The sequence below is a fragment of the Erinaceus europaeus genome, chromosome X, assembly GCF_950295315.1.
Source record: "Erinaceus europaeus chromosome X, mEriEur2.1, whole genome shotgun sequence".
Lineage (NCBI taxonomy): Eukaryota > Metazoa > Chordata > Mammalia > Eulipotyphla > Erinaceidae > Erinaceus > Erinaceus europaeus.
In genome coordinates this window covers 1,177,002-1,201,263 of record NC_080185.1, presented here as the reverse complement: position 1 = coordinate 1,201,263, position 24,262 = coordinate 1,177,002, and the positions used below count along the sequence as shown (strand labels likewise).

General features: G+C 61.8%; 2 protein-coding genes across 6 annotated transcripts; one reads left to right on the top strand and one right to left on the bottom strand.

Annotated features, from left to right (window-relative positions):
- Nucleotides 1-3: 3 nt before the first annotated feature.
- On the bottom strand, nucleotides 4-8,315 carry G6PD (glucose-6-phosphate dehydrogenase). Of its 2 annotated transcripts, XM_016194878.2 has the most exons (13): nucleotides 8,042-8,315; nucleotides 7,361-7,488; nucleotides 3,313-3,350; nucleotides 3,112-3,220; nucleotides 2,692-2,909; nucleotides 1,998-2,156; nucleotides 1,791-1,916; nucleotides 1,566-1,659; nucleotides 1,234-1,420; nucleotides 920-1,155; nucleotides 757-833; nucleotides 586-678; nucleotides 4-489 (listed from the first exon to the last, which is right to left on the bottom strand). In XM_016194878.2, the coding sequence occupies exons 2-13, from the start codon at nucleotides 7,478-7,480 to the stop codon at nucleotides 399-401; spliced, it is 1,548 nt and encodes a 515-aa protein (XP_016050364.1). In that variant the 5' UTR covers nucleotides 7,481-7,488; nucleotides 8,042-8,315; the 3' UTR covers nucleotides 4-398. The 2 variants fall into 2 exon arrangements, with proteins under 2 accessions (XP_016050364.1, XP_016050363.1); XM_016194877.2 differs by lacking the exon at nucleotides 8,042-8,315 and having other exon boundaries at nucleotides 7,361-7,491.
- Nucleotides 5,322-23,549, top strand: IKBKG (inhibitor of nuclear factor kappa B kinase regulatory subunit gamma). Of its 4 annotated transcripts, none has more exons than XM_060182612.1 (10): nucleotides 5,322-5,403; nucleotides 13,992-14,193; nucleotides 14,751-14,962; nucleotides 17,388-17,506; nucleotides 18,634-18,786; nucleotides 20,325-20,421; nucleotides 20,948-21,091; nucleotides 21,198-21,340; nucleotides 21,453-21,514; nucleotides 21,615-23,549. In XM_060182612.1, exons 2-10 carry the CDS (start codon nucleotides 14,007-14,009, stop codon nucleotides 21,755-21,757), a joined length of 1,260 nt encoding a protein of 419 aa, XP_060038595.1. In that variant the 5' UTR covers nucleotides 5,322-5,403; nucleotides 13,992-14,006; the 3' UTR covers nucleotides 21,758-23,549. The 4 variants fall into 4 exon arrangements, with proteins under 4 accessions (XP_060038595.1, XP_060038596.1, XP_060038594.1 ...); XM_060182613.1 differs by lacking the exon at nucleotides 5,322-5,403 and adding an exon at nucleotides 5,929-6,012 and having other exon boundaries at nucleotides 21,198-21,317; XM_060182611.1 differs by lacking the exon at nucleotides 5,322-5,403 and adding an exon at nucleotides 5,938-6,012 and having other exon boundaries at nucleotides 17,391-17,506.
- Nucleotides 23,550-24,262: the final 713 nt, after the last annotated feature.

The window sequence follows — 24,262 nt, the reverse complement described above, 5'->3', positions numbered from 1 at the left end:
AGATGGTCTGTCCTGCTTTTAATGACACCTGCTGCGTGGGAGGAGTGAGTGGAGTGCAGAGTGGGGGCGGAAGGGGCGTGGCCTCTCGGGGACCTGAGACCTGGGGGAGGGGTGTTGCTGGAATGGAAGAGGCACCTAGGCTGGTGCCATGTGCTAGCCTGTCCCTTCTCCCAGAGTTCCGAGGGGCTGCCCGCTTCTCACCCTCCTGTGTTACGTGAGAACCCAGGATGGGGAGGGCCACCTCCTTTCCCCCCTGGGGACGGCTGGAGTGCTGCTGGCTGAGGAATGTAGCTGGCCCTGAAGGGGGTGGGGTGGGAATGTGGCTGTGGTCCTGCGGGGGGGGGGGCAGCGGGCGGCGATGCAGACAGGAGGGACACTGGCTGGCCGGCCAGCCAGGCTCAGAGCTTGTGGGGGTTCACCCACTTGTAGGTGCCCTCGTACTGGAAGCCCACTCTCTTCATCAGCTCATCCGCTTCTTGGGGCCCGCGGCTGCAGAGAGGCAGGCAGAAGGGAATGGGAGGTGTGAGGGTGGGCACTGCGCCCATTCCCAGGGCTCCCACCCTGCGCCCATGCCCGAGCCCGCACCTGCCGTAGACATAGGGGATGGGTGGAGCCTTCTCCTGCTCAATTCTGTGCAGCAGTGGCGTGAAGATCCGCCAGGCCTCTCGGAGCTCGTCACTAAGGGGACAGTGTGGGCTGAGGGCTGCGGCATGTGGCGGTGGGGGTGGTGTGGGAGAGGGGCGGGCCAGGCCTCACCTGCGCACAAAGTGCATCTGGCTCCCACAGAAAACATCCAGGATGAGGCGCTCGTAGGCATCCGGGAGCTTGACATTCTGCGGAGACACCAGGCGGTGCTCAGCGTCCCCGGAGCCCGTCCCAAACTCTCGCCCGCCACGATCCCGGGCGGGCGCACCCTTACCTTGTATCTGTTGCCATAGGTGAGGTCGAGCTCTGACTCCTCGGGGTTGAAGTGCATGCCCGGCTTCTTGGTCATCATCTTGGTGTACACCGCCTCGTTGGGCTGCACGCGGATGACCAGCTCGTTGCGCTTGCACTGCTGCCGGAAGATGTCGCCCGCCACATCTCGGAACTGCAGCCGCACCTCGGCCTTGCGCTCGTTCAGGGCTTTGCCACAGCGCAGGATGAAGGGCACCCCTGGGGCGAGGCCAGCGGGCGTGGGCATGGGGTACTCGTCTGCGGGCGGCCCCCGCGTGCGCCCGCTCCCCCACCTACCTTCCCACCGCTCGTTCTCCACGTAGAGGACCACGGCTGCGAAGGTGGCCGTGGTGGAGCCGCTTGGCACCGTAGGGTCGTCCAGATACCCCTTGGCGGCCTCACCCTTGCCGTCGGGGTTCCCCACGTACTGCCCCAGAACCACGTTCTCTGCCCGCACCTCGGAGATGCATTTCAACACCTTGACCTGGGGTGCCAGAGAGGGTCTTTGGGGGCCTGGCTGGGCAGCCCATGGGGGGGGGGAGAGGCAGCAAGGCTTTCTGGGGACTGGCCACGCCTGCACCCAACACATCTGCGGGATCCCAAGTGCAGTGCCCCTCGCCCGAACCCACCTTCTCGTCACGGACGTCATCGGAGTGGGTGGAGGTGGGCTTCTCCATGGCCACCAGACACAGCATCTGCAGCAAGTGGTTCTGCATCACGTCCCTGGGGGTGGGGAGAACAGGGCCTGCTGGGATCTGGGGCCCTAGTGACCACCAGGCCATCCTGACACAGAAGGCCAACTGGGGGTGGGGCACAGCAGTGGAAGGGGAGAGGCTCCCACCCCCAGCGCTCACCGGATGATCCCAAATTCATTGAAGTAGCCGCCACGGCCTTCCGTGCCGAAGGGCTCTTTGAAGGTGAGGATGACACAGGCGATGTTGTCTCGGTTCCAAATGGGGCCAAAGATCCTGTTGGCGAACCTGTGGGTGCCGATGGCGGGCTGGAAGCATGTTCCCAAGCCCCGCTGCCCCGCCGACCCGCCGCCCCACCCAGACACAGACCTGAGCACCATGAGGTTCTGCACCATCTCCTTGCCCAGGTAGTGGTCGATGCGGTAGATCTGATCCTCGTGGAAGAGGGACGAGATGTGGTTGGACAGCTGGTCCGAGCTCTGTAGGTCCCTCCCGAATGGCTTTTCCACGATGATGCGGTTCCAGCCTCTGCAAGGAGTCAGGCAGGTGGGTCACCCCCAGCCCCATTCCATGGGGGCGCCTCCCTCCACTGGTCTGCAGCGGGTGACTCGCTGGAGTAGGCTGAGTGGGGGCAGCAAAGGCAGCTCTGGCTTGTGGTGGAACGGGTGTGTATGTGTGTGTGTGGGGGGTGTGAACCTGGGACCTCAGAGCCTCAGGCTTGCAAGTCTTTGCACAACCCTCGTGGAGAGCCGGGCAGTTCATGTGCCCAGCCAGCTCCCAGCTCCATCTGGCGTGCCCTGGGAAAAGGCAAAATGCCAGAGAATAAGGAGTTCCATGGAGCAACACTGCCATCTAGTGGCGAAAGCCAGAACCGCGGGGCCGGCAGCAGTAGATGGGATTTGGCAGGGGCCAAGTGAGGATTTGCATCTCAAGAAAGGCTTCTGGACAGCCCCGCCTGCCTCCTCCCCAGAAGCACTGGTGCAGGAGGGCCCCCCACAGCACCCTGACTCCCCAGACAAGCGGCCCTGAAGAAGCTTGGGAGCACAGGCTGGTGCAGCCTTACGTCTGGCTCATGCAGGTGTCGCGGATGTTCTTGGTGACGGCCTGGTAGACGGTGGGCGGCAGCGCCAGGTAGAAGAGGCGGTTGGACTGAGGCCCCTGCTGCAGCTCACGCATGTGGTCGTCCAGGCGCTCGTAGGAGGCCCTGTCGGCATACTGGCCGGCCACGTAGGAGTTGCGGGCAAAGAACTCCTCCAGTTTGGCCTTCTCGTCGGGGGCGGCCTGCAGAGACAGTGTACAGCTTGCTGCCTCCTCCCGCCCCAGGGTGGCCCATGGACGGCTCAGCGCTGTGGCCTGCAGGACGGATGGCTCCACACACGCGCGCACACACACACACACACACACACACACACACACACACACACACACACACACAAGCGTGGAAGCCTGCTGCCGGCAGGCGGACACCCCGGCAGGCCCTCACCTTGAAGTAGGGTTCACTCTGCTGGCGGATCTGCTCCACTGTGAGCGAGGAGCGGGCGAAGCCCACCACAAAGGTGTCTTCAGGCAGCAGGCCATCGCGGAAGAGCCACCTGTGGGCAGAGCAGGTGGTGGCTTTGGTGGGGGCACAGTGGGGCGGGGGCAGGGGTAGGGGTGGGCACTGCTCAAGAAAGCACAGGCTTACCAGAGCGTGGGGTAGATCTTCTTCTTGGCCAGGTCACCCTGCACAGGGGGGAGCAGCGGTCAGGAGAGGGGAGCCTGCACTCACCGCGGCACCCTGCCGGCTGGGGGTGTGGGCTCAGGTGGCACCCGCCTGCACCCCGCACAGCGGGGAGGGAACAGAGGCCACCTGGGGCTGACGGACCTGCCCCTGGCAAGTAGGTGGGCCGGACCCAGTCCTGCGTCCAGGACGCCCCATGCCAGAGCAAACCGTGCGACACGTGGTCTGGATGCTGAGGTTAGCGGAGGGGCAGCTGGAGACCCGGGCAAGCATTCCATGGGGGAGGCAGAAGGGGGTGGGGTTTGGAAGCCAAACACGACAAGGCAGGAAGTCACGGGCACTGAGAATTAATTCCGTGGCAAACACACCGGAGAAGGCCGACAGAGCGGAGAAGACACAAAGGGCCTCTGGGCGGGGCTGCTTCGTCAAAAGAGTTAGGGGTGTCCTGTCCCCCGCATCACCTGTGCCAGAGTGACACTCTGTTTCTCTTTCCCCCTTCCCCGGTTCTCACTGACAAATGAATACATCTTTCTTTCATAAAAAAGCAGACCTGCTTTTGCGGCTGGAGCAGCCGTCTCCCAGTATTTCGCCAAAATGACTAACACGAAGGGAAAGAGAGGAGCCCACTCTGTTCTCTAACCTTAGAAAGGTGGTACTGTAGACACTCAGGGAACGGGGCGCTGGTCAAGAAGGAATGCTCCACACGTGCTACCCTGGCGAAACTGGGCGAGTCTCCAGCGTCACCCAGAGGCCAACAAGGGCAAGATTTTTGCCAAGAGAACAAATGTTCCCATTGAGTATATTAAGCCCCCCAAGAGCAGAGACGACTTCTTGAAACGTGAAGGAAAATGATCAGACAAAAAGGCAGTCAAAGAGAAGGGGACTTGGGTTCGACTGAAGCGCCGGCCTGCCCCACCCAGAGAACCGATGGAGAGGAACCAGAGCTGCCGGAACGCACTCCCTGTGACAGGGCCCCGGCATCGCCGGCAGTGAGTGCCAGCGGCACAGTGCTCTGGTGACAACGGAAACACTTCTAGAGGTGGGGGGCGGCAAAGGTTCCTTAGGGAGGACTAGAGCACGAAGGACATGAGAAGTTGGCCCGTCAGACCCCTCAGGACGAGCAGACACCCCACTACAGCCTGGGAGAGGGCAGCCACCTCGGGCCCGGGCACATGCTCACTGGGGGCCAGGCTGACCCGACTCCGCGGCGGTGGAGGAGCGCCGCCCGGTGACAAGAGGGCCGGAGCCCCAGAGCCAGACACAAGCCGAAGACCCGCCTGCCCACGTGAGGCCCTGGGTGGCGGCCTGGCACGGCGCCGTGCTGCTGTGATCCCTCTCCCTCCTTCTCTGGGCTCGCTCGGCAGTGCCTACAGGCAGAATCCCAAACCCTGCCGGCTGCCTGCGGCCACCGACAAAACAGCTGCACAAGGCGCGGCACTGATGGCCGTGCGTGATCTCGCGAGATCAATGCGGCTGTGACAGTGCAGCAGACCCTGCCAATGTGACAGACATCTCGAAGTCCATTCTCCCTAAACTCCTGTCCAGGGCGCCATTCCTGTGCACCCACTGACCAGAGCACAGTGGTCTGGCCTGGGGAGCAGGAAGGTCATCTGAACTGGACAGTGAGGAAGTGTGGACAGCTAGCTGCCCGAGGGAAGTGCTGCCCTCCACGCCCGGGACTTCCTTCTAGCGGCTGGTGGGGCTGCCAGGCCTGGAGCGCCAAGGCTGGCTTGAGGCTTTGTCCCCAGTGGGCTCTCCCCAAGTGCAGAGCACTGTGGAGAGGGTCCCTGGCAGGTGGGCAGTGGCTCGGGCTCCAGCGAGGATGCCTGCCTGAGGGACAGAGCCAGCTTGCACCCCACCTGCAGCTACGTGAAGTCAGGACAGGCTGAGGGCAGGGGTGGCTGGCGGGGCAGCCTATTTGCTGAGTCACGGCGCCCACACCCAGGCTGTTTATTCTGGCTGCTCCCATGGGATTAAGGAGAACCTGCTTGCCTTGTTTCCCATTGGGGCGGCCCTGTCCCAGCTGTCTCCTAGCTTCCAGCCTGCGGAGGCCAGGTAGGCCTGCGGGGAGAGGCTGGCTGGGGGGCACAGGACGCAGCCGGTGCGGCTGCCGAGGACCCCTGGGAGCACAGTGGGCAGGCCTGTGTGGGGGAGGGCGGAGTGCAGGACAGGCTCTGCCCAGGAAGCTGGGAAGCCCAAGGGCCTGGTATCACGTGCTGACTTAGTTCGGGAAGCCACCCCACGCAGTCTGACCCTCGGGTGTCCGGTCTCCAGACCTAAACCCCAAGTGTCTGTCTACATGGGCTGGGGGCGGAGGGCAGCAGGGCTGGGCCACCCAGATACCCAAGGGTCACTTGAGTCAAGGGCCACCCGACCTTCTGGGGTGGAGCCCTGATCCTGGCTGGGGCCCAGCTGGCAAGAGCTGGGGGCTGCTAAGGCGTGCTCTCATAGAACCGGCACAAGGCCTCTTCCCACACCCAGGGCGTGAGTCACTGGCCCTTGGGGGGGGGGTGCCAGTGTCACAGTGACACAGCAAGAATCTTATCGGCCCAAGGGGGCAGGAGTCCTGAGATGCTGAGGGCAGGGAGGGGGCGCTGGCCAGGCCTGCAGACTTCTGTCCCATGAGGAGCCCTTTGTCAGATGGGGGAGGAACAGCAGGGGACAGTAAGTACTAAGGGGGGGGGAAGTGGCCACATAGTGGGGGGGGCAGAGGAGGGCATCCAGGAAGGAAGCTGGGTGTGGGGGAGGGTTGAGCAAGCTGAGAGCGAAAGGGAAGGCGTTGCAAGGAGGAAGGGGACATGGGTTTAGCCTGCCTGGGGGTCCTCTGCTCTTTCCTCTGGGGAGTGCTCACTGGGCTCCCCAGGGAGCGGGTGCCATGGGGGCTGGGGCACAATGGCTATTTGTCTTTGGTCACGTGCGCCTCTCTGAGCTCTGACGGGTCTGCTGGCTCACCTCGGTTCCAGGCAGTCCACAGAGCCGGGGACATTTGCTGGCTCTGACCCGGGTGGCCCTGGGGGGCTGTTTTGAGGAGGCCCCCCGGGGAGGATGGAGGAGGGCTCCTTGTCCCTGTCGCTAGGGTCACTTCCCATTTCTGTTCAGTACATCTCTGTGTAGCTGAGTATCAGCGGAGGAGTAAGAGGGAGCCTGGTCGCCTGACCTTGAGTGCGCACAGGCCTAGATGGCGCCTTAGGACCTGACACTCGCCAGCTGCGTGGGAGGCTCAGAGAGGGAGGCCACCTGCCCTTGGTGGCTCAGCCAGCCCGTGTGCCGTGCTGTGCGGGGCGGCATGGCAGGCTGGGGGGAGGTGGCCAGAGCACTGCTGAGTGACTTTTTCCCCCACCAGAGGGTCAGCCCTAGGTGCTGGTGTCTGTGGGCGCAGGACCAAGGGAGGCCACTTTGGGTGTTTGTACCCAGAGTACAATCGTGGCCCGTGGTCACGAGATATCGGATGGCTGTGCTGCGGCTGGCCTCTGGCCATGCCCTCACCTCTCCCTCTACAAGTTCTGATGGGCACAGGGCGGGGGTGTGCTGGGATGCACAGGCAAAAAGAGTGGTTTCTCTAGAAGCGGGGATCCAGGACACAATGTCCACCCTGTCAGGAGCTGGCCGTCAAGCTCAGACGGCAGACTGAGGGCAGAGATGCTCGCCCGGCTGTGACTGGGTCAGCAGCTGAGAGGTGGCCCCCTTCACCTGCCTGCAGCAGGTGTCCAGCCCCGAGTGCTATTCTTCCTCACAGGGCAGGTGGAGTCTGGGCAGGGCTGGATCACGAGGGGTGGCCGAGAGGCTTGTGTGTCCCCAGGGAAGCTAACGCCCGAGGGACTTGTCAAGGAAAACACAGGTGTGAAGAAAGTCAGTGAGTGTGGTGTGTCGGAGGAGGAGGGAGCAGAAGGGGTCCCCGGAGTCCCAAGGCTCCAGCCAAGCTGCCTCCGTCTCAGAATCGCTCTTTCTTCCCAAGTGCTGTGGTACGGGGAGACCCGGCCCAGCCGCACGCTAGGCTCGCTTGCAGACTCACCGATGCCCCCATGATGATAAAGATGTGCGTGTCCGACTGGTGGAAGGCATTGCCCTGGTGCAGCTCCTCCCGCAGGATCCCGCACACCTGGGTCCGACTCAGGTTCATTTGCTCCGACATGGTGCTCTCTGGGGGAAGGAAGGGAGGAAGGAAGGAAACAGAATGAGAGGGTGGTGAGATGTGGGTCCCTTTCTGCAGGGCTGTGGGCTGATTGCGAGCAGTCGGTGTGAGCAGCCAGGGAGGGGGCCGGGTTGCTGGGGGATTAGAAGCCGCTGGCTCGGCGTGCGCCATGCTCTGCAGGCAGTTCCCCGGGCGCGGGTCCGAGCGGAGCCTCAGCCAGGGGGAGCGAGCGTGGAAAGCGCCGCAGAAGGAGCAGCACGCGCTGCCGGCCCGGCCCCTTCCGGACTGGGCTGGAGGCTCGGCGCCGAGCAGGTGATGGGTGATGGGTGCAGCTGGAGCGCCATCCGGCCGGCTGCTCTCAAGGTCTGGGGTGCACGGGACGCGGGGGACAAAGGGCCGGCCGAGACCCTCCCGGCTCGGCCCCGCTCTGGGCACGGCCAACGCAGCCTCGCGGGAAGGCGCGGGAAGGCGGCGGGAAGGCGGCGGGCAGCACGCCCCTGGGCCGCGCCTCGCCTCGCCGCCCCTCGCCGCGCCTCGCGGGCCTGCTCGCCGCCACTTTACCTGCGCCGTGCCGCCGCCGGTCTCTCGCGAGCCTGCAGTTCCGGGCCGTTTCCGGGGGCTGCGCCCCGCTGGCCCATTTAACCGGCGGGGGCGGGGGCGGGGGCCGACGCTGAGCCGAGCGGCCTCAGGCGAGGGGCGGGGCGGGGCCTCACAGGCTCCTCCCACGGGGGCGGGGCGCGGGCGCGGGCGGGAGCGCGCGCAGTTCGGGCCGCGCCCCCTCCCCGCACCTGCGCGGGCCCTCCGGCCGCTGCCCGCCAGCCGTCCCCACCGTCACCGTCTGCTGCTCTGCGCCGCCCTGCGCCTCCGGGCTCTCACGGAAGGCGGGCGGCGCCACCAAGTGCCCTGCGCTGTGGGTGGAGCCGCCGAAACCCCGGCCGGAACGGTGGCCGACTGCGGCTCGCGGTACACGGCGGCAGGGCGGGGCGGGAGCGGGACGACTGGCTGCTTCAGCCCGGCAGGTGCAGGCGCAGTTGCAGACGCAGACGCAGGTGCAGGCGCAGGCGCAGACGCAGGTGCAGGCGGAGGTGCAGACGCAGGTGCAGGCGGAGGTGCAGACGCAGACACAGGTGTAGGTGCAGGCGCAGGTGCAGACGCAGGTGCAGGCGCAGACGCAGGTGCAGGTGTAGGTGCAGACGCAGGTGCAGGCGGAGGTGCAGACGCAGATGCAGGTGTAGGTGCAGACGCAGGTGCAGGCGGAGGTGCAGGTGCAGGCGCAGACGCAGGTGCAGGTGTAGGTGCAGACGCAGGTGCAGGCGTAGGTGCAGACGCAGGTGCAGACGCAGGTGCAGGCGGAGGTGCAGACGCAGGTGCAGGCGGAGGTGCAGACGCAGGTGCAGGCGGAGGTGCAGACGCAGACACAGGTGTAGGTGCAGGCGCAGGTGCAGACGCAGGTGCAGACGCAGGTGCAGGCGCAGGTGCAGGTGCAGGCGGAGGTGCAGACGCAGGTGCAGGCGCAGGTGCAGACGCAGGTGCAGGCGGAGGTGCAGACGCAGGTGCAGGCGCAGGCGCAGGTGCAGGCGCAGGTGTAGGTGCAGACGCAGGCGCAGGCGCAGGTGCGGACGCAGGCGGCGGCGCCCCGGCAGCCGCGGGGTGCCTGTCACAGAGGAGCAACTCGGGCACCTCGGCACGCTTCGCGCCTCCTGCGGGCCTCCCGGCGGAGACAGAACGTATTTTACTTCCGGGTCCCAGCGTTCGGAACCGGAAGCCGGAAGTAGGAGTCTGCGACGCGAGAAGGGAAGGGCGGCTGCGCAGCTGCTGGGGCTTTCTCGGAGCGCCGGGCCCCTACGAGTGGTCGCGGCCCAGCCTGCTGCCCCCGGCCCGCTCACGTCCGGCCGACTCGCTCACAGGTTGGTCCTCTTGCCCCAATACGGCACGGCTTCGCCGGGCGCCCCGCCATCCCGAGCCGCCTTCGGGCTCCGAGGCGTCGCCCTCTCGGCGGGCCCCCGCCCGTTTCGGCTCTTGTTGCTGAGCGTGTGGGAGCGGCGGCAAGGTTCCGGTGCCGGGGTACTCGGGCGGCCCGGGCCGGGAGGTCGGACGGCGCCTCTGGTTGGAGGAAAGGCCTTGTCTGCCCCTCGGACCGGACCGCATTTTAGCGGTAGAGCCTTGGAAAGGGCGCAGCTATGCGCCGCCGCCAACGAAGCGCCCCACGTCCTCCTGTGCTCTGGTTCGATGTCTTTGCCAAACAGCTGATGCTCACTGACCTCAGACCTTCCCGTAACTTGAGGCTGCAGGGCCGGCCCGGCAAGCGGCGGAGCAGCGAGGACGCCGCTGTGTCTGGAGCGCATGAGCCAGCAGAGAGAGGCTCCTTGGAGCGGGAGCCCAGATGTTGCAGGGTGTCCTAGACCCGAATGGGGACTCTGGGCGGGGAGGAGCCACGTGATATCTGAGCAAACCCTCCAGCAAAGTGGGTGAGGATAGGCGCAGGGTGACCTTCATTTTGGGATTGTAGGTGACAGTGGTGCCCTGGACATCGTTATAGGAAACGTTTTGGACGTGTTCAGGAGAAGAAAGCATTTTGGCGTAGACCCACCCCCAGCTTCCGTAATAGCCTCCTGGAGGCTTATTGTTTCCCCCTCACAAGTCTCCTGTTCTGTCTTCAGCAGCAGCTTTATTGAGCTATAATTCACACACCACTCAATTCCTCAGTTCGTTCATTTGAATAATTTAAAGATCCCTTTTATTTTTGGGTGTGAGATACCAGAGTTCTGTTCGGTTTTGCCTTAGGATGGTGCCAGGGTGCAGAGGGTAGATAGCATCATGGTTCTGCAAACAGCCTCTCATGCCTGAGGCTCCAGAGTCCCAGGTTCAATCCCCCACACCACCATAAGCCAGAGCTGAACAGTGCTCTGGTAACAAAAACAAAACAAACACACAGAAAAACCCGAAAGAAACTACAGTTCCACAGCAAAAAGACAGCTCACTGGAGCTCCCGCGTTTGCGGTACTCACACAGGGTGGCGCCAGGGATTGGGCTTGAGAACTCTGGGGCTTCAGGTGTGCAGTTCCTGTGCTCTACTGTGTGAGCTTTCTCCTGTGCCCCATTTCTCTGTTTAGAGGTTCCAACTCTCATTTGTCGTCAATCAGAGTCATGTGACCTTCACTACTGATTGCAGAAAGTCCGAGAAGAAAACACTGCTCATCCCCTTAGTCGGTCTCCCCATCATCCCAGCCCCAAGCCTTCACGAATTTTTCTGTCTCTGGACATGTCTTTTCTGGCCAGTTCATATAACTAAGATCATACAGATCATACGTGTGCTTTTAGGTAGCTTTTTCTCTTAACGTGTTTCCAAGGTTTGTCCATGGAGCATGTAGACAGACCAGGTTTTGTCTTTTCATCAGTTGGTGGACATTGGGTTGTCTGCCCTGCTGCCATGAGGAGTGCTGCCAGGAGCACTCCTGTGTCGTGCGCATTTTCATTTCTTTCAGGTAGATGTCTAGGGCTTTCGCGTTATCTTTAGGTGGATTTCAGACAGTAACAGCATGAGTGGGTGTCCTGCCTGTCAGAAGAGACCTGGAGACCCTACAGCTGCAGCGCCGCCGTCACACCTCACAGAGCCAAGGGCAGCTGCTTGCTGTCATCCACTGACTTCCGGTGCTCTCTGTGGGGCTTCCTGGTGGAGGGGGTGGGAGCAGGGGGAGTCAAGGGGGATGTCGAGGGCCATGCCTTAGGTGTGTCGGCCGCTTCCAGCTGCCGGTTGGAAGGCTGGCCTTGGGGACTGCAGGAGAGCATTTGGGGAGGCCCCTTTTGAGAGAACACCTTGATGTCCAGGTAAACATGTCGAACCCCCCCCCTTTTGGGGGGTGTTATTGGATAGGACAGAGTAAAATAGAGAGGGGAGGGGAGACAGGGAGAGAGACACACACACACTCCCAGCTGCCAGTGGGGAGCCAGGGGCTTGAACCCAGATCCTTGAGCGAGTTCTTGTGCTTTGTACTATGTGCACTTGACTGGGCCCGACTCCCTTTACTTTTTTTAAATCATCATTGGGGCTTCATTGCTCCAGGCTGACTTTTTTTTTTTTTCAGTAGAGACAGGTGAACACTGTAGCACCGAGGCTTCCTTCCATGTGGAGGGGGCCGGGCTTGAACCTTGTTTGTGCCAGTGACGACAGACACCCTAGCCAGGTGATCTGGCTTGTCAGGCCTGACTTGGTAAGTCCTGGGTGCGAGCCTGGAGTTGAGGAAGGAAGTCTGTGGGGGCACCACTGGCATGAAGGTTGAGGTGGAGTCTGTGGGGATGGCTGGGGGTAGTGCCAAGGTGATGGGGTTTCACAGCTAGAGCCGTCCTTGGGGTACCCCGACCTGAGCTTGTGGCTTGCTGAGGGGGCCTGGCAGGAAGCACAGCTGTGGGCGCAGGGCCGCCGTGGCAGTGGGACACTGCTTGAGGCAGCAGAACCAGTGTCGTGGTCAGACACCCGGCTTCATCTGGAGTTCCTTGTACTCGTTCCTCCATTTCTCGTCTTTGTTTCCTTGGTGGGGCTCGCCCCCTCAGTGCCGGCCGCTTCTAAGGACTTGTGGCAAGGCTGGCCGCCGCCTCCAGGTGGGCAGTCTTGGGCTGGGTCAGAACTCGCCTGGCTGGTGCATGGCCTACCTCCGGATCGAGGGAGCACCCAGGTCTCCCTCTGAGCCCTGCTGCCAGCCCAGTTCTCGCTCGCGGCTGCCTTGGCACGCAGCACTCCGAGGTCTCCTCCGGCCCCTGGCTCCAGGGAGTACCCAGCGGGTGCTGGGGGATCTCTGAGTGCCTCCTGGGAGGAGGCGCGTCCGTTTCCTGGCTGCACACAGCGGCGCCATCTCCTCTGGGGCTGGTGGTCTAGCACTGGACTCAGAGGGGCCACGCTCCCTCCCTCCAGCGGTGCTGTGTCAGGAGCTGACCTGTCACTTCCTACTTGGAGTGGTCCCAGCTGCATCGTGTGGTCTCTCCCCCACCTTCACTGGGCTCCTGCTCTGTGTCTCTCTGTCCTCTGTCCCCTAGGACACCTGGGGTTTCAGGTCAGTTTGATACTGGCTATTAATTTTCTAGTGTAAGGGCTGAAGTAAGTGTTGTCAGTGGAGTGGGGTGTCTGAAACGTCATGATCATTTTCTTCAGAGTTGAAGGAGAGTAACAAATAAAAGCCACAGCCACACGCAAGTGATGTGCAGTTTAAGGACTAAAAAATCGAGTTACTTATTTTTTATTTATTTTGGAAGATTTGTCTACTTTTAAAAAAAATAATGTATTTTAAAAAAAATATTTATTTATAATTTTCCCTTTCATTGCCCTTGTTTTTCATTGTTGTTGTAGTTATTGTTGTTGTTATTGATGTTGTTGTTAGATAGGACAGAGAAATGGAGAGAGGAGGAGAGAAAGACAGACACCTGCAGACCTGCTTCACCGCCTGTGAAGCGACTCCCTGGCAGGTGGGGAGCCGGGGGCTCGAACCAGGATCCTTAAGCCGTCCCTTGAGCTTTGCGCCACATGCACTTAACCCGCTGTGCTATGTCCCGACTCCCAAAATAATGTATTTTTAAGGGGGAAAGAGATTTGTGCGCACCATAGCATTGCTCAATGCTGGGGATTGAACCTCGGGCCTTGGAACCTCAGGCCTGAGTATTTATTTATTTATTTATTTATTTATATTTATTTCCCCATAGCCATTCCAGTGTCTCCCTAGCCCTAATATTTTTACATAAATCAGTTGTGGACATGGATTATTGGATTCATTATTGACTTCCTAGCATTACAATTGTAAGAACAGAAGTTCTTTAGGAAGAAAAGAAAAGAAAAAAAGGAAAGGACACCTGGAGGTTGGGCGGTGGTGCACCGGGTTGAGCGCTCACATTACAGTGCACAGGGACCTGGGCTCAAGCCCCTGGCCCCCACCTGCAGCAGGGAAGCTTAATGAGCAGTGGAAGGTCTTTCTCTTCTTCTCTGTGTTTCTGTCAGTAAAAGAGAGAAAAGAGGGGAAGAGACTGTGCACTGAGCTGATGAACTCCAGGCCACCTAACCCAGGATGAGCCGGCCAGCTTCCAAATCCTTCCCTTTCTCATAGTCACATAGACCCAGTTTCCAGAGCACAGCCCACTCGTTGGTCCTGGGGGTTGGGAGGTGGCTGTAAGTTGTTGGGGCCTCGGCCTCCATTCAATGCAGGGCTGAGGGGAGGGACCAGCCCCTGCCACTCCTGCTCAGAAGTGAGCGTGGCTGCCTCTCTTATGCCTGTCTCCACTCAGGGATCTTCCCAGCTCCCCCTGCCCCATCCCTGTCCCCGTGCGTCCTGACTGCAGCTCACTGCCAGGGGAGGCGTCCCGCAGAGTGGGTCTCTGGCGCTGGACCACATCTTCTCTGAGTGACACCTCCCTTGGTGGGGGGTGCATGCCACCGCTTAGCCCCAAGCCCATTAGCCAGCTCCCTGTTTTGTGGGACCCACGCTCCTTGGCTCACTGGCCTCATTGCTGCCTCTGCCGCCTCTTGCAGACCCCAACTTGTTGGATGAGCAGACCCCCCTGGAAGAGCCCGCTGTGTGAGATGGTGCAGCCCGGAGGCGGCCCTGCAGGGGACCAGGAAATGCTGGGCGAAGACTCTTCCTTGGGGAAGCCAGCCATGCTGCACCTGCCCTCCGAGCACGGAGCTCCCGACACCTTCCAGCGCTGTCTGGAGGAGAACCAGGAGCTGCGAGGTGAGCATGGCGCTGGGGGCGGAGTGGAATGGCTCCCGGCCTCCACTGCCTGCGTGCAGACTGGGTTTGTGCCTGCGGGCAGCGGGCAGCTGAGGGCACCGCTGTTCCCTCTGCCTCTGGAGGGCTCCCAGGGTAGGCTCACCCTGCCTTGCTCACAGGGTGCTGTGGACCGGTCTGGGTGGTCAGCCCTGACAGACAGCCCCTGGAGGTGTACCGTGTGCCTTGGGGTCAGAGCTGCCTTTCATGGTCCCCCTTCATCCTGAGAGACGGCGCCACTCCCCCTGCCGTGTGCTGTGGGGCAGGCCACGCCATGAGGCACCGCTGGTGCCCAGGGCAGGCTGTCTCTGACTCCAAACAGACAAGGGGTTGGGCTGGCTTGTGAAGAGTGCTCAGGCCCACGCTTTCTTGCCGCGCTCTTGTGACCTCTCTGTCGGGGGGGCCGTGTGGCCGGATGGTCAGGGTTTCCAGAAGCACAGGCGGGGCTCCTGTGCCCTCTCTGCCAGGCCCCCGGGCTGTGGGCGGGTGCAGCAGGCCTCCCCTCCTCTGTGTCCCACCAGACGCCATCCGCCAGAGCAACCAGATGCTGCGTGAGCGCTGCGAGGAGCTGCGGCGCTTCCAGGGCAGCCAGCGCGAGGAGAAGGAGTTCGTCCTGCAGAAGTTCCACGAGGCGCGGCAGCTGGTGGAGCGGCTGGGCCTGGAGAAGCTGGAGCTGCGGCGCCAGAGGGAGCGGGCCCTGCAGGAGCTGGAGCGGCTCCAGAGGAGCCAGCAGGTAGGGCCCGGCCGCCGCTCGCTGCCCGCCCGCCGCCCGCCGCCCGGGCCCAGGGAGCATGGTGGTGCTGCGTGCTAGAGAGCCATTCCGGGCAACGGGGTGTAGGTGGGACTGCGAGGGGAGAACCACAAACCAGCCACTCCGATGGGGCAGGGCTCTGGGGCTGGCAGCGCTGACGCTGTCCTCTCCGTCCAGTGAGCCCTTCTCAGTGGTCACCTCCAAATGCGGCCTTCTGCCTGGCACCAGGGTCAGGGGTTTTTCTTGAAGACTGGAGGAGATCTCTTGTGTCCATTTCTTTATTTTAATATACATTTTTTACTTATTTATTTTCCTTTTTGTTGCTCTTTTTTATTATTGTTGTAGTTATTGTTATTATTTATGTCATTGTTGGATAGGACAGAGAGAAATGGAGAGAGGAGGGGAAGACAGAGAGGGGGAGAGAAAGACAGACACCTGCAGACCTGCTTCACCGCCTGTGAAGTGACTCCGCTGCAGGTGGGGAGCCGGGGGCTCGAACCGGGATCCTTGAACCGGTCCTTGCACTTTGCTCCACCTGTGCTTAACCGGCTGCGTTACCGCCCGACTCCCATCTTGTGCCCATTTCATGGAAGCATAAAAACAGACTTGACCAAAGGACTTGCCCAGTGCAGCGGAGTACCCTCCAAGTGCCCGGCTGGGGTCAGCTGTGTTCTGGGCGAGAGGGGGCCAGAGGAGTGATAGGAAGCCAGTGTGGGTGTGTGCTGTTACCTCCGAAGCTCATCTCACCCGCCTGGCCTCAGTCTGTCCCTTCACATCAGACTCCTGAGGAAGGAAACAGGCTGCCATCTCTACCAGCCCGTGCCCAGCCTGTCACATCCTAAGGCTTCAGGAAATGTTGGTTGAGCTGAAGGGGTTTTAGTTTGTATTAGATTACTAGGGCTGTCTTAACGATAGTAACACATCATCACAGACTTGTTGCCTTCAACAACAAAAGTCTTTTTCTTACTGGGGCCACTTTGGACCCAGGGCCACCCTGGGCTGGTGTCCCTGGCGCCTTGGTACTAAGAGGAAGCTGGTGAACGGGCGACTGGAGACCCTACAGCTACAGCGCCGCCGTCACACCTCACAGAGCCAAGGGCAGCTGCTTGGTGTCATCCACTGGCTTCCGGTGTTCTCTGTGGGGCTTCCTGGTGGAGGGGGTGGGAGCAGGGGGAGTCAAGGGGGATGTCGAGGGCCATGCCTTAGGTGTGTCGGCCGCTGCGAGCTGCCGGTTGGAAGGCCGGCCTTGGGGACGGGCTGGGCATTGGTGGCTGTCTCACCTGTTTCTGGCAAGGATAGGCCAGCTCACCCTGACTCAGCAGTTTAGCCCATGTCCTGTGCCAGGGAGAATCCGGGGTGCTGTGATGCCTGCTGGGTGACTCAGAAAGCTGCTCAAGCCTCACAGGGTCATGTTCAGTCCCATTCAGTCTCCTGTGTAGTGGGACAGGCACAGTTGCTGCCTCTTTCTCACTCTAGAGCATTTTGATCACCCAGAAAGAAACCTCACTGGGAGGGCATAGGTCCTGGGTGCCTCGCATAGCAGCCAGAGACAGCGAGGGGTGGGCTCTCATGCAGGGAAACCGCAGCTCCACCGCACTCCTGGCCTGGGTTTTCTTTCCTCTTCTGGACACTCTGGAAATGGGGCCTCAACAACGGTCACCTTCATACATACCCTTGGGGCTCTGCTCACTGGCGCGTCACATGCCTGCACACGCCTCGTGTGTGCACAGGGCCTGCGCCTGCCCGTGGCTGCACACTGGCTCCCTCTCTGGCTGCCCAGTACTCCTGTGAGCACCCCCTGGTGGACACGTGCTTTCCTGTCTCTGGATGTTGAGCTGAAGTCAATTCCAGACACCACTGTACGCCTCTGAGAACTCAGACCTGGAGACCCTACAGCTGCAGCGCCGCCATCACCCCTCACAGAGCCAAGGGCAGCTGCTTGGTGTCATCCACTGGCTTCCGGTGTTCTCTGTGGGGCTTCCTGGTGGAGGGGGTGGGAGCAGGGGGAGTCAAGGGGGATGGCGAGGGCCATGCCTTAGGAGTGTCGGCCGCTGCGAGCTGTCGGTTGGAAGGCCGGCCTTGGGGACTGCAGGAGAGCATTTGGGGAGGTCTCTTGAGTGGACTCCTTGCTGTCACAGTGGACAAGGCCGCGGCAGTGCAGTGTGCTTTGGAGTTGGGACAGCCCTGGAATTCTCTGTGGACCAGAAGGTCCCCCTAGCGGCGCTGGGCTGCTGCTGGTGCCCGACAGCTGGCGTCGGGCCCGGTTCTACTGGCCAGGACAACACCCTCTGGTGACCAGCCACCTTCACAGCCCCCGGTCCCCCCAGGGTTACTTCCCGAGGTGAGAGGTGACAAGGGGCAGCTGGAGAGAACTCCGGCCAATAGGAAGTGGCTTTTTGTCATGCAGCAGATGGCCGAGGACAAGGCCTCGGTGAAGGCACAGGTCACATCTTTGCTGGGGGAGCTTCAGGAGAGCCAGAGTCGTTTGGAGGCTGCCACCAAGGAGCTACAGGCTTTGGAGGGCAGGTGAGTGGGGAAGGGAGGTCCCTGGGGGCTGCTGTGAGAGGGTTTGGGACACCTAGGGGCCTCTGATTCTTGGGGGATCATCTCGGGAATGGGAGGGGTGCCCCCATCAAGGGCCTTGAAGCCCCATGGCTGACCGACTGGCATAGCTTCAGCGGCGCCCCCTGGCTGGGTTTGGCTGCCCTGTTGAAGAAGGCCAGGGCACTGGTGGTGGTGGATGTATCAGCCTGTGGGCTCTCTGGCAAACACGGCAGAACGCAAGCAAGCCTCTTTGTGTTTTATAGCTGTACTTCCTGGGGTGTGCCAAGAGCCCTGGCACTCTGTGTGGCCAGCGCCTCCTTTCCTGCCCCACCCCCATATTACACCCCCCCTCCCGTCACAAAGCCCGTCTGGTAGTGACAGTGACAATGACTGGCCTCTGTCATGCCATTGGGACGAGTGTGGGGAGACGGCGATGACGGCGCCCCTCCCAGGTGGAAAGGTGGCCAGCCTTGCGGCGGCGGGTGGAGACCGAGCGTGCTGTGGAGTGGGGGCTGCGGGGGACGCAGGCTGCGGTTCAGATCAGTGGGAGCGAGGGGATTCTGGCAGGAGACAGGAGCGGTTTCAGTGGGACCTGCAAGGGCTGTGAGCTCCCCGACGAGATTGTGTTGCCCTCCCAGCACGCACACAGGCAGAGAGAGGCCCCCCTCCAGATGGGTGGGTTCACGCGTCCGGCAGAGCCGGGCTGTTTCTAGACTAGCTGGGGGGGGGGCGACAGTAGCCTGAGTGCACAGCTGCCAGTCCCTCCAGCTGTTTCCCCATGCCCCCTCACCTGCCTGTCTTCAAGCTCTTAGAAGCATCTGTGTGTCTGCCTCTGCTTCCGCTCTGAGTCTCTCCTGACTGCCCACTGGGCCTGCCCTTCCTGGGGCCACAGTACCTGTGGGCATGGCCTGTGTTCCTGGTGCCCTGCCACCAGCCTGGCACCGTCCTCTGGAGAAACCGGGACCTCCGAAGGGACTCCCCTGCTGGGCATCCTGGTCCCTGGCTGGCTGCCGGCAGTCGGCCCCGCCTCGCCCATTGCTGCTTCGCACAGATGGGCTTCCCGCACCGCTAGGGCAGCAGGCCGGCTGTGACCCACCCTTCCGGCGCAGGGCCCGGGCCGCCAGCGAGCAGGTGCGGCAGCTGGAGGGCGAGCGGGAGGCGCTGCAGCAGCAGCACAGCGTGCAGGTGGACCAGCTGCGCATGCAGAACCAGAGCATGGAGGCCGCGCTGCGCATGGAGCGCCAGGCCGCCTCAGAGGAGAAGTGAGTGACCGACCGCCTGGCCCCTGCGCCCCCAGCGCCCTGCTGCCTTTCTGCCTGTCTCAGCAGGTTGGCCTCCAGGAGACTGCGGGCTCCTCCTAGCCTTTCACGCACATTCCTTTCTTTCTTTTTCGCATCTTCCTAACTTACTGGGTAGAGACAGAAATCCCGAGGGGAGGGTGACAGAAAAGGAGAGAGACAGAGAGGCACCTGCAGTCCTGCTTCACCGCTCAGGGAGCTTCCTCCCTGCAGGTGGGGACCAGGGGCTTGAACCCGGGTCTTCGTGCATGATTCCTTGTGCACTCAAATGGGCTCATCTCTGCCTGGCCCTGTTTCTGTTCCTTTGAGTGAGACAGGCAGGCAGCTAGCAGGTGCGCCTCTCCACTCCAGCACACGTGACACTGGCTCTGGAACCCGGGGCCTCGTGTACAAGTCCTGTTTTTCTCCTATGTTACACCTGTGCCCGGAAGAATATATACTTTGGCAGCCGGGTGGTGGTGCAGTGGTAGAGTACACCTACCCTATACGAGGACCTGGCTTCAAGCCCCCAGCCCCCAGCTGAAGGGGGCGGAGCTTCTTGAGTGGTGAAGCAGTACTGCTGGTCTCTCTCCTCCTCGTCCAATTCTCTCTCTCTAAAAAGATACGTGCGTGGATGTCTGTATGTATGTACAACTATACACACACCTGCACTTGTGCACACACACACTCGCTCACACTCGCTCTCTCATGAGCTCTGCGGTAAGGCTTGATGTGGTAAATAAGAACTACGCTTCCCCCCCCCCCAAAGCCTGGGAGGTGACTCAGTGAATAAAGCATTGGTTCAGTCCCCAGCGTGAACCAACCTGGTGCCATGCTTCTCGCACTTCTCTGTCATTACTAAATAAACAAGAGAACAGAACATCTATCTCATAACTTCCTTTTTCACTTCATTTTATTTATTTTACCAGAGCACTGCTCAGCTCTGGTTAATGGTGGTGCGGGGGATTGAACCTGGGACTTGGGAGCCTCATGCATTAGAGTCTCTGCATGACCATTATGCTATCTATCCCCACCCTAATTTTTCCTTTTTTAAAAAATAGCCTTTATGTATTATTGGATAGAGGTAGAGAGAAATTGAGATAGGAGGGGGAGATAGAGAGGGAGAGTGACAGAGGGACACCTGCAGCCCTGCATCACCACTCGTGAAGCTTTCCCCCTGCAGGTGGGGACCAGGGGCTTGAACCCCGCTCCTTGTGCACTGTGCTGTGAGTGAGTGCTTAACCAGGTGTGCCACCGCCAGGCCCCTAACTTTTCCTTTTTTATGGGTGCGTGAGAGAGCAGAGCAGAGCAGAGCAGAGCGCTGCGGCAGTTAACTTGCTGCTGAGGTTTGAGCCCAGGGCACGCCACAAGTATGTCTGCCTCCCGCACATTGGCTTTGAGGGGAGCTTTAGCTGTTGAGCCTCCAAGACCCAGGAGCCCCTTCAGGTGTGGACATGGCAGGAAGGCGGATGGTGTGGAGTGGCACCCGGAGGGGGCTGCTCCAGCCCAAGCTCCTTTCTCAGGCGGAAGCTTGCCCAGCTGCAGGTGGCCTACCACCAGCTCTTCCAGGAGTACGACAACCACGTCAAGAGCAGCCTGGTGAGCAGTGAGCGCAACAGAGTGAGTACAGCGGGCGTCTTCCTCCCCAGCCTGGGGCTGCGGGGCAGAGCGGTCCGGGGGCCCGTCCTCAGCCTGACCCAGAGTGACACCAGGGCAGCCAAGGGGGCACAGCTGCCTCCCAGGAACATCTCCAGCCCAGGCTGCAAGCTGCTGGTCCCTTTCCGGTTGATCTGCAGGCACGGTATGAATTGGTGTGAGGCCCCGTGTCTGATGCGCACATCTGCAGTATCTGTCAGCGCGCGCTGGGGAGGCTGCCACCAGGGTCTGCAGACGTCTGGCCCGCTGGCGTGTGCTGCTTAGCAGGAGGCAGAGTGGCACGTGCAGCCTGTCCCTCGAAGGGCAGGAGGAGGGCTGGCCAGCTGGGGACTCTGGAAAGGGAATGTCAGCACGGGCGGCCTCATCCCATCAGCCCTGCTTCCTGGTGTCCTGTGTACGTGCCAGGCTTCTGGGCTCGGCCCTGGAGCAGCTGGGGGCAGCAGGGTTCTGTGGGCTGGGTGGGCTCTGTCAGGCCCCCTTCCCTCTGTAGGGCATGCAGCTGGAAGATCTGAAGCAGCAGCTCCAGCAGGCTGAGGAGGCCCTGGTGGCCAAGCAGGAAGTGATCGACAAGCTGAAGGAGGCGGCGGAGCAGCACAAGGTCGTGATGGAGACTGTGCCGGTGCTGAAGGCCCAGGTGAGCTGGCTCGTGGGCCTCGGCCCTGCTGCTGCTCCTGCCGCTGGCTGGGAGTGCCCGCTCAGCCGCTGCTGACGGCTGCCACCTGCCCTCTTGGCTTTGCCAGGCAGACATCTACAAGGCGGACTTCCAGGCTGAGCGCCAGGCTCGGGAAAAGCTGGCGGAGAAGAAGGAGGTCCTGCAGGAGCAGCTGGAGCAGCTGCAGAGGGAGTACGGCCGCCTGAAGGTCAGCTGCCAGGAGTCAGCCAGGTGGGCTCTGGGGCCGGGGTGGGCCAGCTGCCAGGAGTCAGCCAGGGGGACTCTGGGGCCGGGGCGGGCCGGCGCCGGGCCAGCCAGTGACCAGAGCTGCCTCTTTTCCAAGGATCGAGGATCTGCGGAAGCGCCACATGGAGTTCTCACAGCCCCCCTTAGCTCCCGCCCCAGGTGAGCAGGGCTGGCAGGGGGCAGCTGTGGGCATCCCACCCCCGGCCCTGGAGGTGGGTCCTGTTGACTCCCCGTGCACCCTGCCCTGGTGTCTTCCCAGCCCACCACTCCTTCCAAATGGCCCTGCCCAGCCAGAGGAGGAGCCCCCCTGAGGAGCCTCCCGATTTCTGCTGCCCCAAGTGCCAGTACCAGGCGCCCGACATGGACACCCTGCAGATCCACGTCATGGAGTGTATTGAGTAGGGCTGCCCCCCGGGCCTGGGCAGCGCCCTCCTCCTGCCCTCGCTGCCCAGAGCTGGGACTAGGCCCTGAGCTGCCGCAGAACCTCCTGCTTCGGCCTGTGGCAGGCCCACCGCCCTTTCTTCTCTCTCTGTCTGCTTGAGCTGCTTATCTCTGGGCTCCTCTGCTTCCGTCGCTGCTGGCGGAGTTGAGATTCAGGGCTGGGCTTCTTGGGGGGTTGCTGCTCTGGGTGGAGCAGCTCATCTGCTGGGCTTTCAGTGTAGTGTGCCCATAGTGGAGTCCTCTGCAGCACCACTGAGCGAGGACAGCTGGGTGGCTGGCACCCCGGCAGGGTCCCCCTCCCCTGTTTCCCCGTCAGCCTGTGTGGGGTGTGGCCAGCCCTAGGTGCGCGGCTCTGAAGTGAGCGTTAGCCTCTCCTCAGCTCTCAGGGACCTTTGATTCTGCGGACATGGTTGGCTCTGGCTTGGAGCCTTGCCCTGTCTTTGCTGGCCGCCCTCTGTTCTGTTAGTGAGCCCACAGCCCTTGCCTGCGGGAACCTGCAGCCTCCTTTGCCACCTGGTGGAGTGTTTGCGTGGAAGCTGGGTTGCCGCACTGTCCTCTCTCCTTCACTGTGGCGCCGCTGATGGTGCAGCCGTCCTCTAGCCAGCAGCCCCTTTCTGCCCATTCAGATGCCTCTTGTAGTGACAGGCAAAGTTGGAAACCACTGGGGACTGCCCCGCTGTCCTCGAGCCTGACTGTCCTGGCCACAAAGTCATGGCCTGCCCAGCGCAGAGAGGAGGGCACAGCCACTGCCCGCTGGCACCAGGCTGTGTCAAGGGGTCCCTTCCGGTCTTTGTCACAGTCCTTCCTGCTAGGACACAGGGTTGGTCGGCCTGGAGCCGTCAGGCATTTGCGCTGTGGGCCGTGCGGACTGGGCAGCTGCATCTGTCCTGCACCATTTGCCAGCAGAGCACTTTCTTCCCGAGGGTCTTTGAGTTCCCTACGGCTGCTTTACAGACAGCCTTAAACAGTGACTTAATGCAAGAGGAGTTCATTCTCTGCCAGGACCTCTGGCGGGCCTGAAGTCTGATCCAAGTGGGGCCGGAGTCAGGTGCCCTGGAGGCCCCAGGGGGATTGCTTCTGGGCCGACCCGCCTTCTGCTGCTTTCTCACTGTTGCGCTCGTGGCACAGGGCTACTTCTCTGCCCCCGCCAGCAAGTCGGCATCGGTGTTGGCGTCGGCTTTTAGCCGTCTGGCTGCTTGGAGGCTGGGTTTCCAGAGGCTTCCAGGGTCGGTGTTTGCAGCCCTCTCGTGAGGGGAGCAGCCTGCCTCCCTTGTGCCTGTTGCCCTGGCTTCCACGGGCCCGGGTGTGGGCGAACTCGGTGCTGCCTGTCTGACTTGCCACCGGGGGGGGGGGGGGGGGGGTGTCTCAGCTCAGACCCCGGCAGCCAGCAGGGCGAGCACTGTAAAGTGCGTCAGCCCCTGGGCCCTCAAGCACCTGCACTTCTGTGAACAAAAGAAGGGCTTCTGGTGCCCAGTGGGCACGGGGCAGGACAGGCTGCTCTGCTCGGGTGGTGCAGTCGGGTGTGTGCAGTGCCAGCAAGGTCCTGTGAGTGCACGCTGCGGGCATGCGGCAGAGCCGGGAAGGGGGCTGGAATGCCAGTAAGGCAGAAGCTACCTGTGCCCGCTTGCCGCTGCTGGCAGACGTGGGTGGGGGCTGCGGTCACCAGTTCCTGCTTTATTTATGTCAGCTCCTAAGTGCCCTTAATTTGCATGTATGACTTTGATATACAGAAAATATATGTCGCTGCAGTGTCTGCCTGGTGTGCTGGGGTGGGAGAGTGTCTGGGCCGTCCCTCAGTAACATCTGCCACTTTGCCTTCATCCTTAGGGACCGCACGTCTTTTTGTAGCTGTCGGAAGGGAGCCTGAGTTACAGCGGCCGCGTTGGCTGGGTGACAAGGCTGAGCGGCTCCCTGGGCTGGGACGGCACGGCCCTCTGCCAGGGACAGGTGGTGACTGCCCCTCACTTGTGCAGCAGAGCAGCTGAGCCTTTGTCCGAGTAGCAGGAAGAGTGTCCGTGCCCACCCAGGGCCACGGAGGGCAGGGGCCTGGGGACAGCTGTGGCTGTGTGTGGGCTGTGGGCCTTGCACAGATGCAAACCCACACTTCTGGGGCCGGCTTTCTGTACAAAGTGCCATCTTCTGGGGGCTTCTCCAGGGCACCTGCAGGTGCCAGGGCCTTGTTCGGCCAGGGGTGTGCTCTGCTGTGAGCGTTGGCCCCAGGCTCTCTTGCTTTACTGGTCTGGGAGTGCTGGGACAGAACCCAGGCCCTCACATGTAAAGCCACCACTAAGCCGCCTCTGCCCCGTGCACGTGCTGCTCTGGAACCCTCCAGCCCTCAGCAGTCTGCCGGGGAGCCACAAGCGGCGCCATCAGGGAGGGGACCCAGAATCTCGGCTCCTGAGGACTCAGTAAGGAGGTCTGCACTCACTCAGCCTGGGGCAGCCCTGGGGCTCACTGGGCTCTCTC

Excerpts from the sequence above, each read along its gene's own strand:
- IKBKG (XM_060182610.1), top strand. The coding sequence starts at position 5,989 with ATGGGGGAGGAACAGCAGGGGACA. Across the intron at positions 14,194-14,750 it reads GGAGAACCAGGAGCTGCGAG|ACGCCATCCGCCAGAGCAAC; the intron begins GTGAGCATGGCG and ends GTGTCCCACCAG. Across the intron at positions 20,422-20,947 it reads TGAGCAGTGAGCGCAACAGA|GGCATGCAGCTGGAAGATCT; the intron begins GTGAGTACAGCG and ends TTCCCTCTGTAG.
- G6PD (XM_016194878.2), bottom strand. The coding sequence starts at position 7,480 with ATGTCGGAGCAAATGAACCTGAGTCGGACCCAGGTGTGCGGGATCCTG. Across the intron at positions 3,221-3,312 it reads AAGATCTACCCCACGCTCTG|GTGGCTCTTCCGCGATGGCC; the intron begins GTAAGCCTGTGC and ends CTCTGCCCACAG. Across the intron at positions 679-756 it reads CAGATGCACTTTGTGCGCAG|TGACGAGCTCCGAGAGGCCT; the intron begins GTGAGGCCTGGC and ends CTGTCCCCTTAG.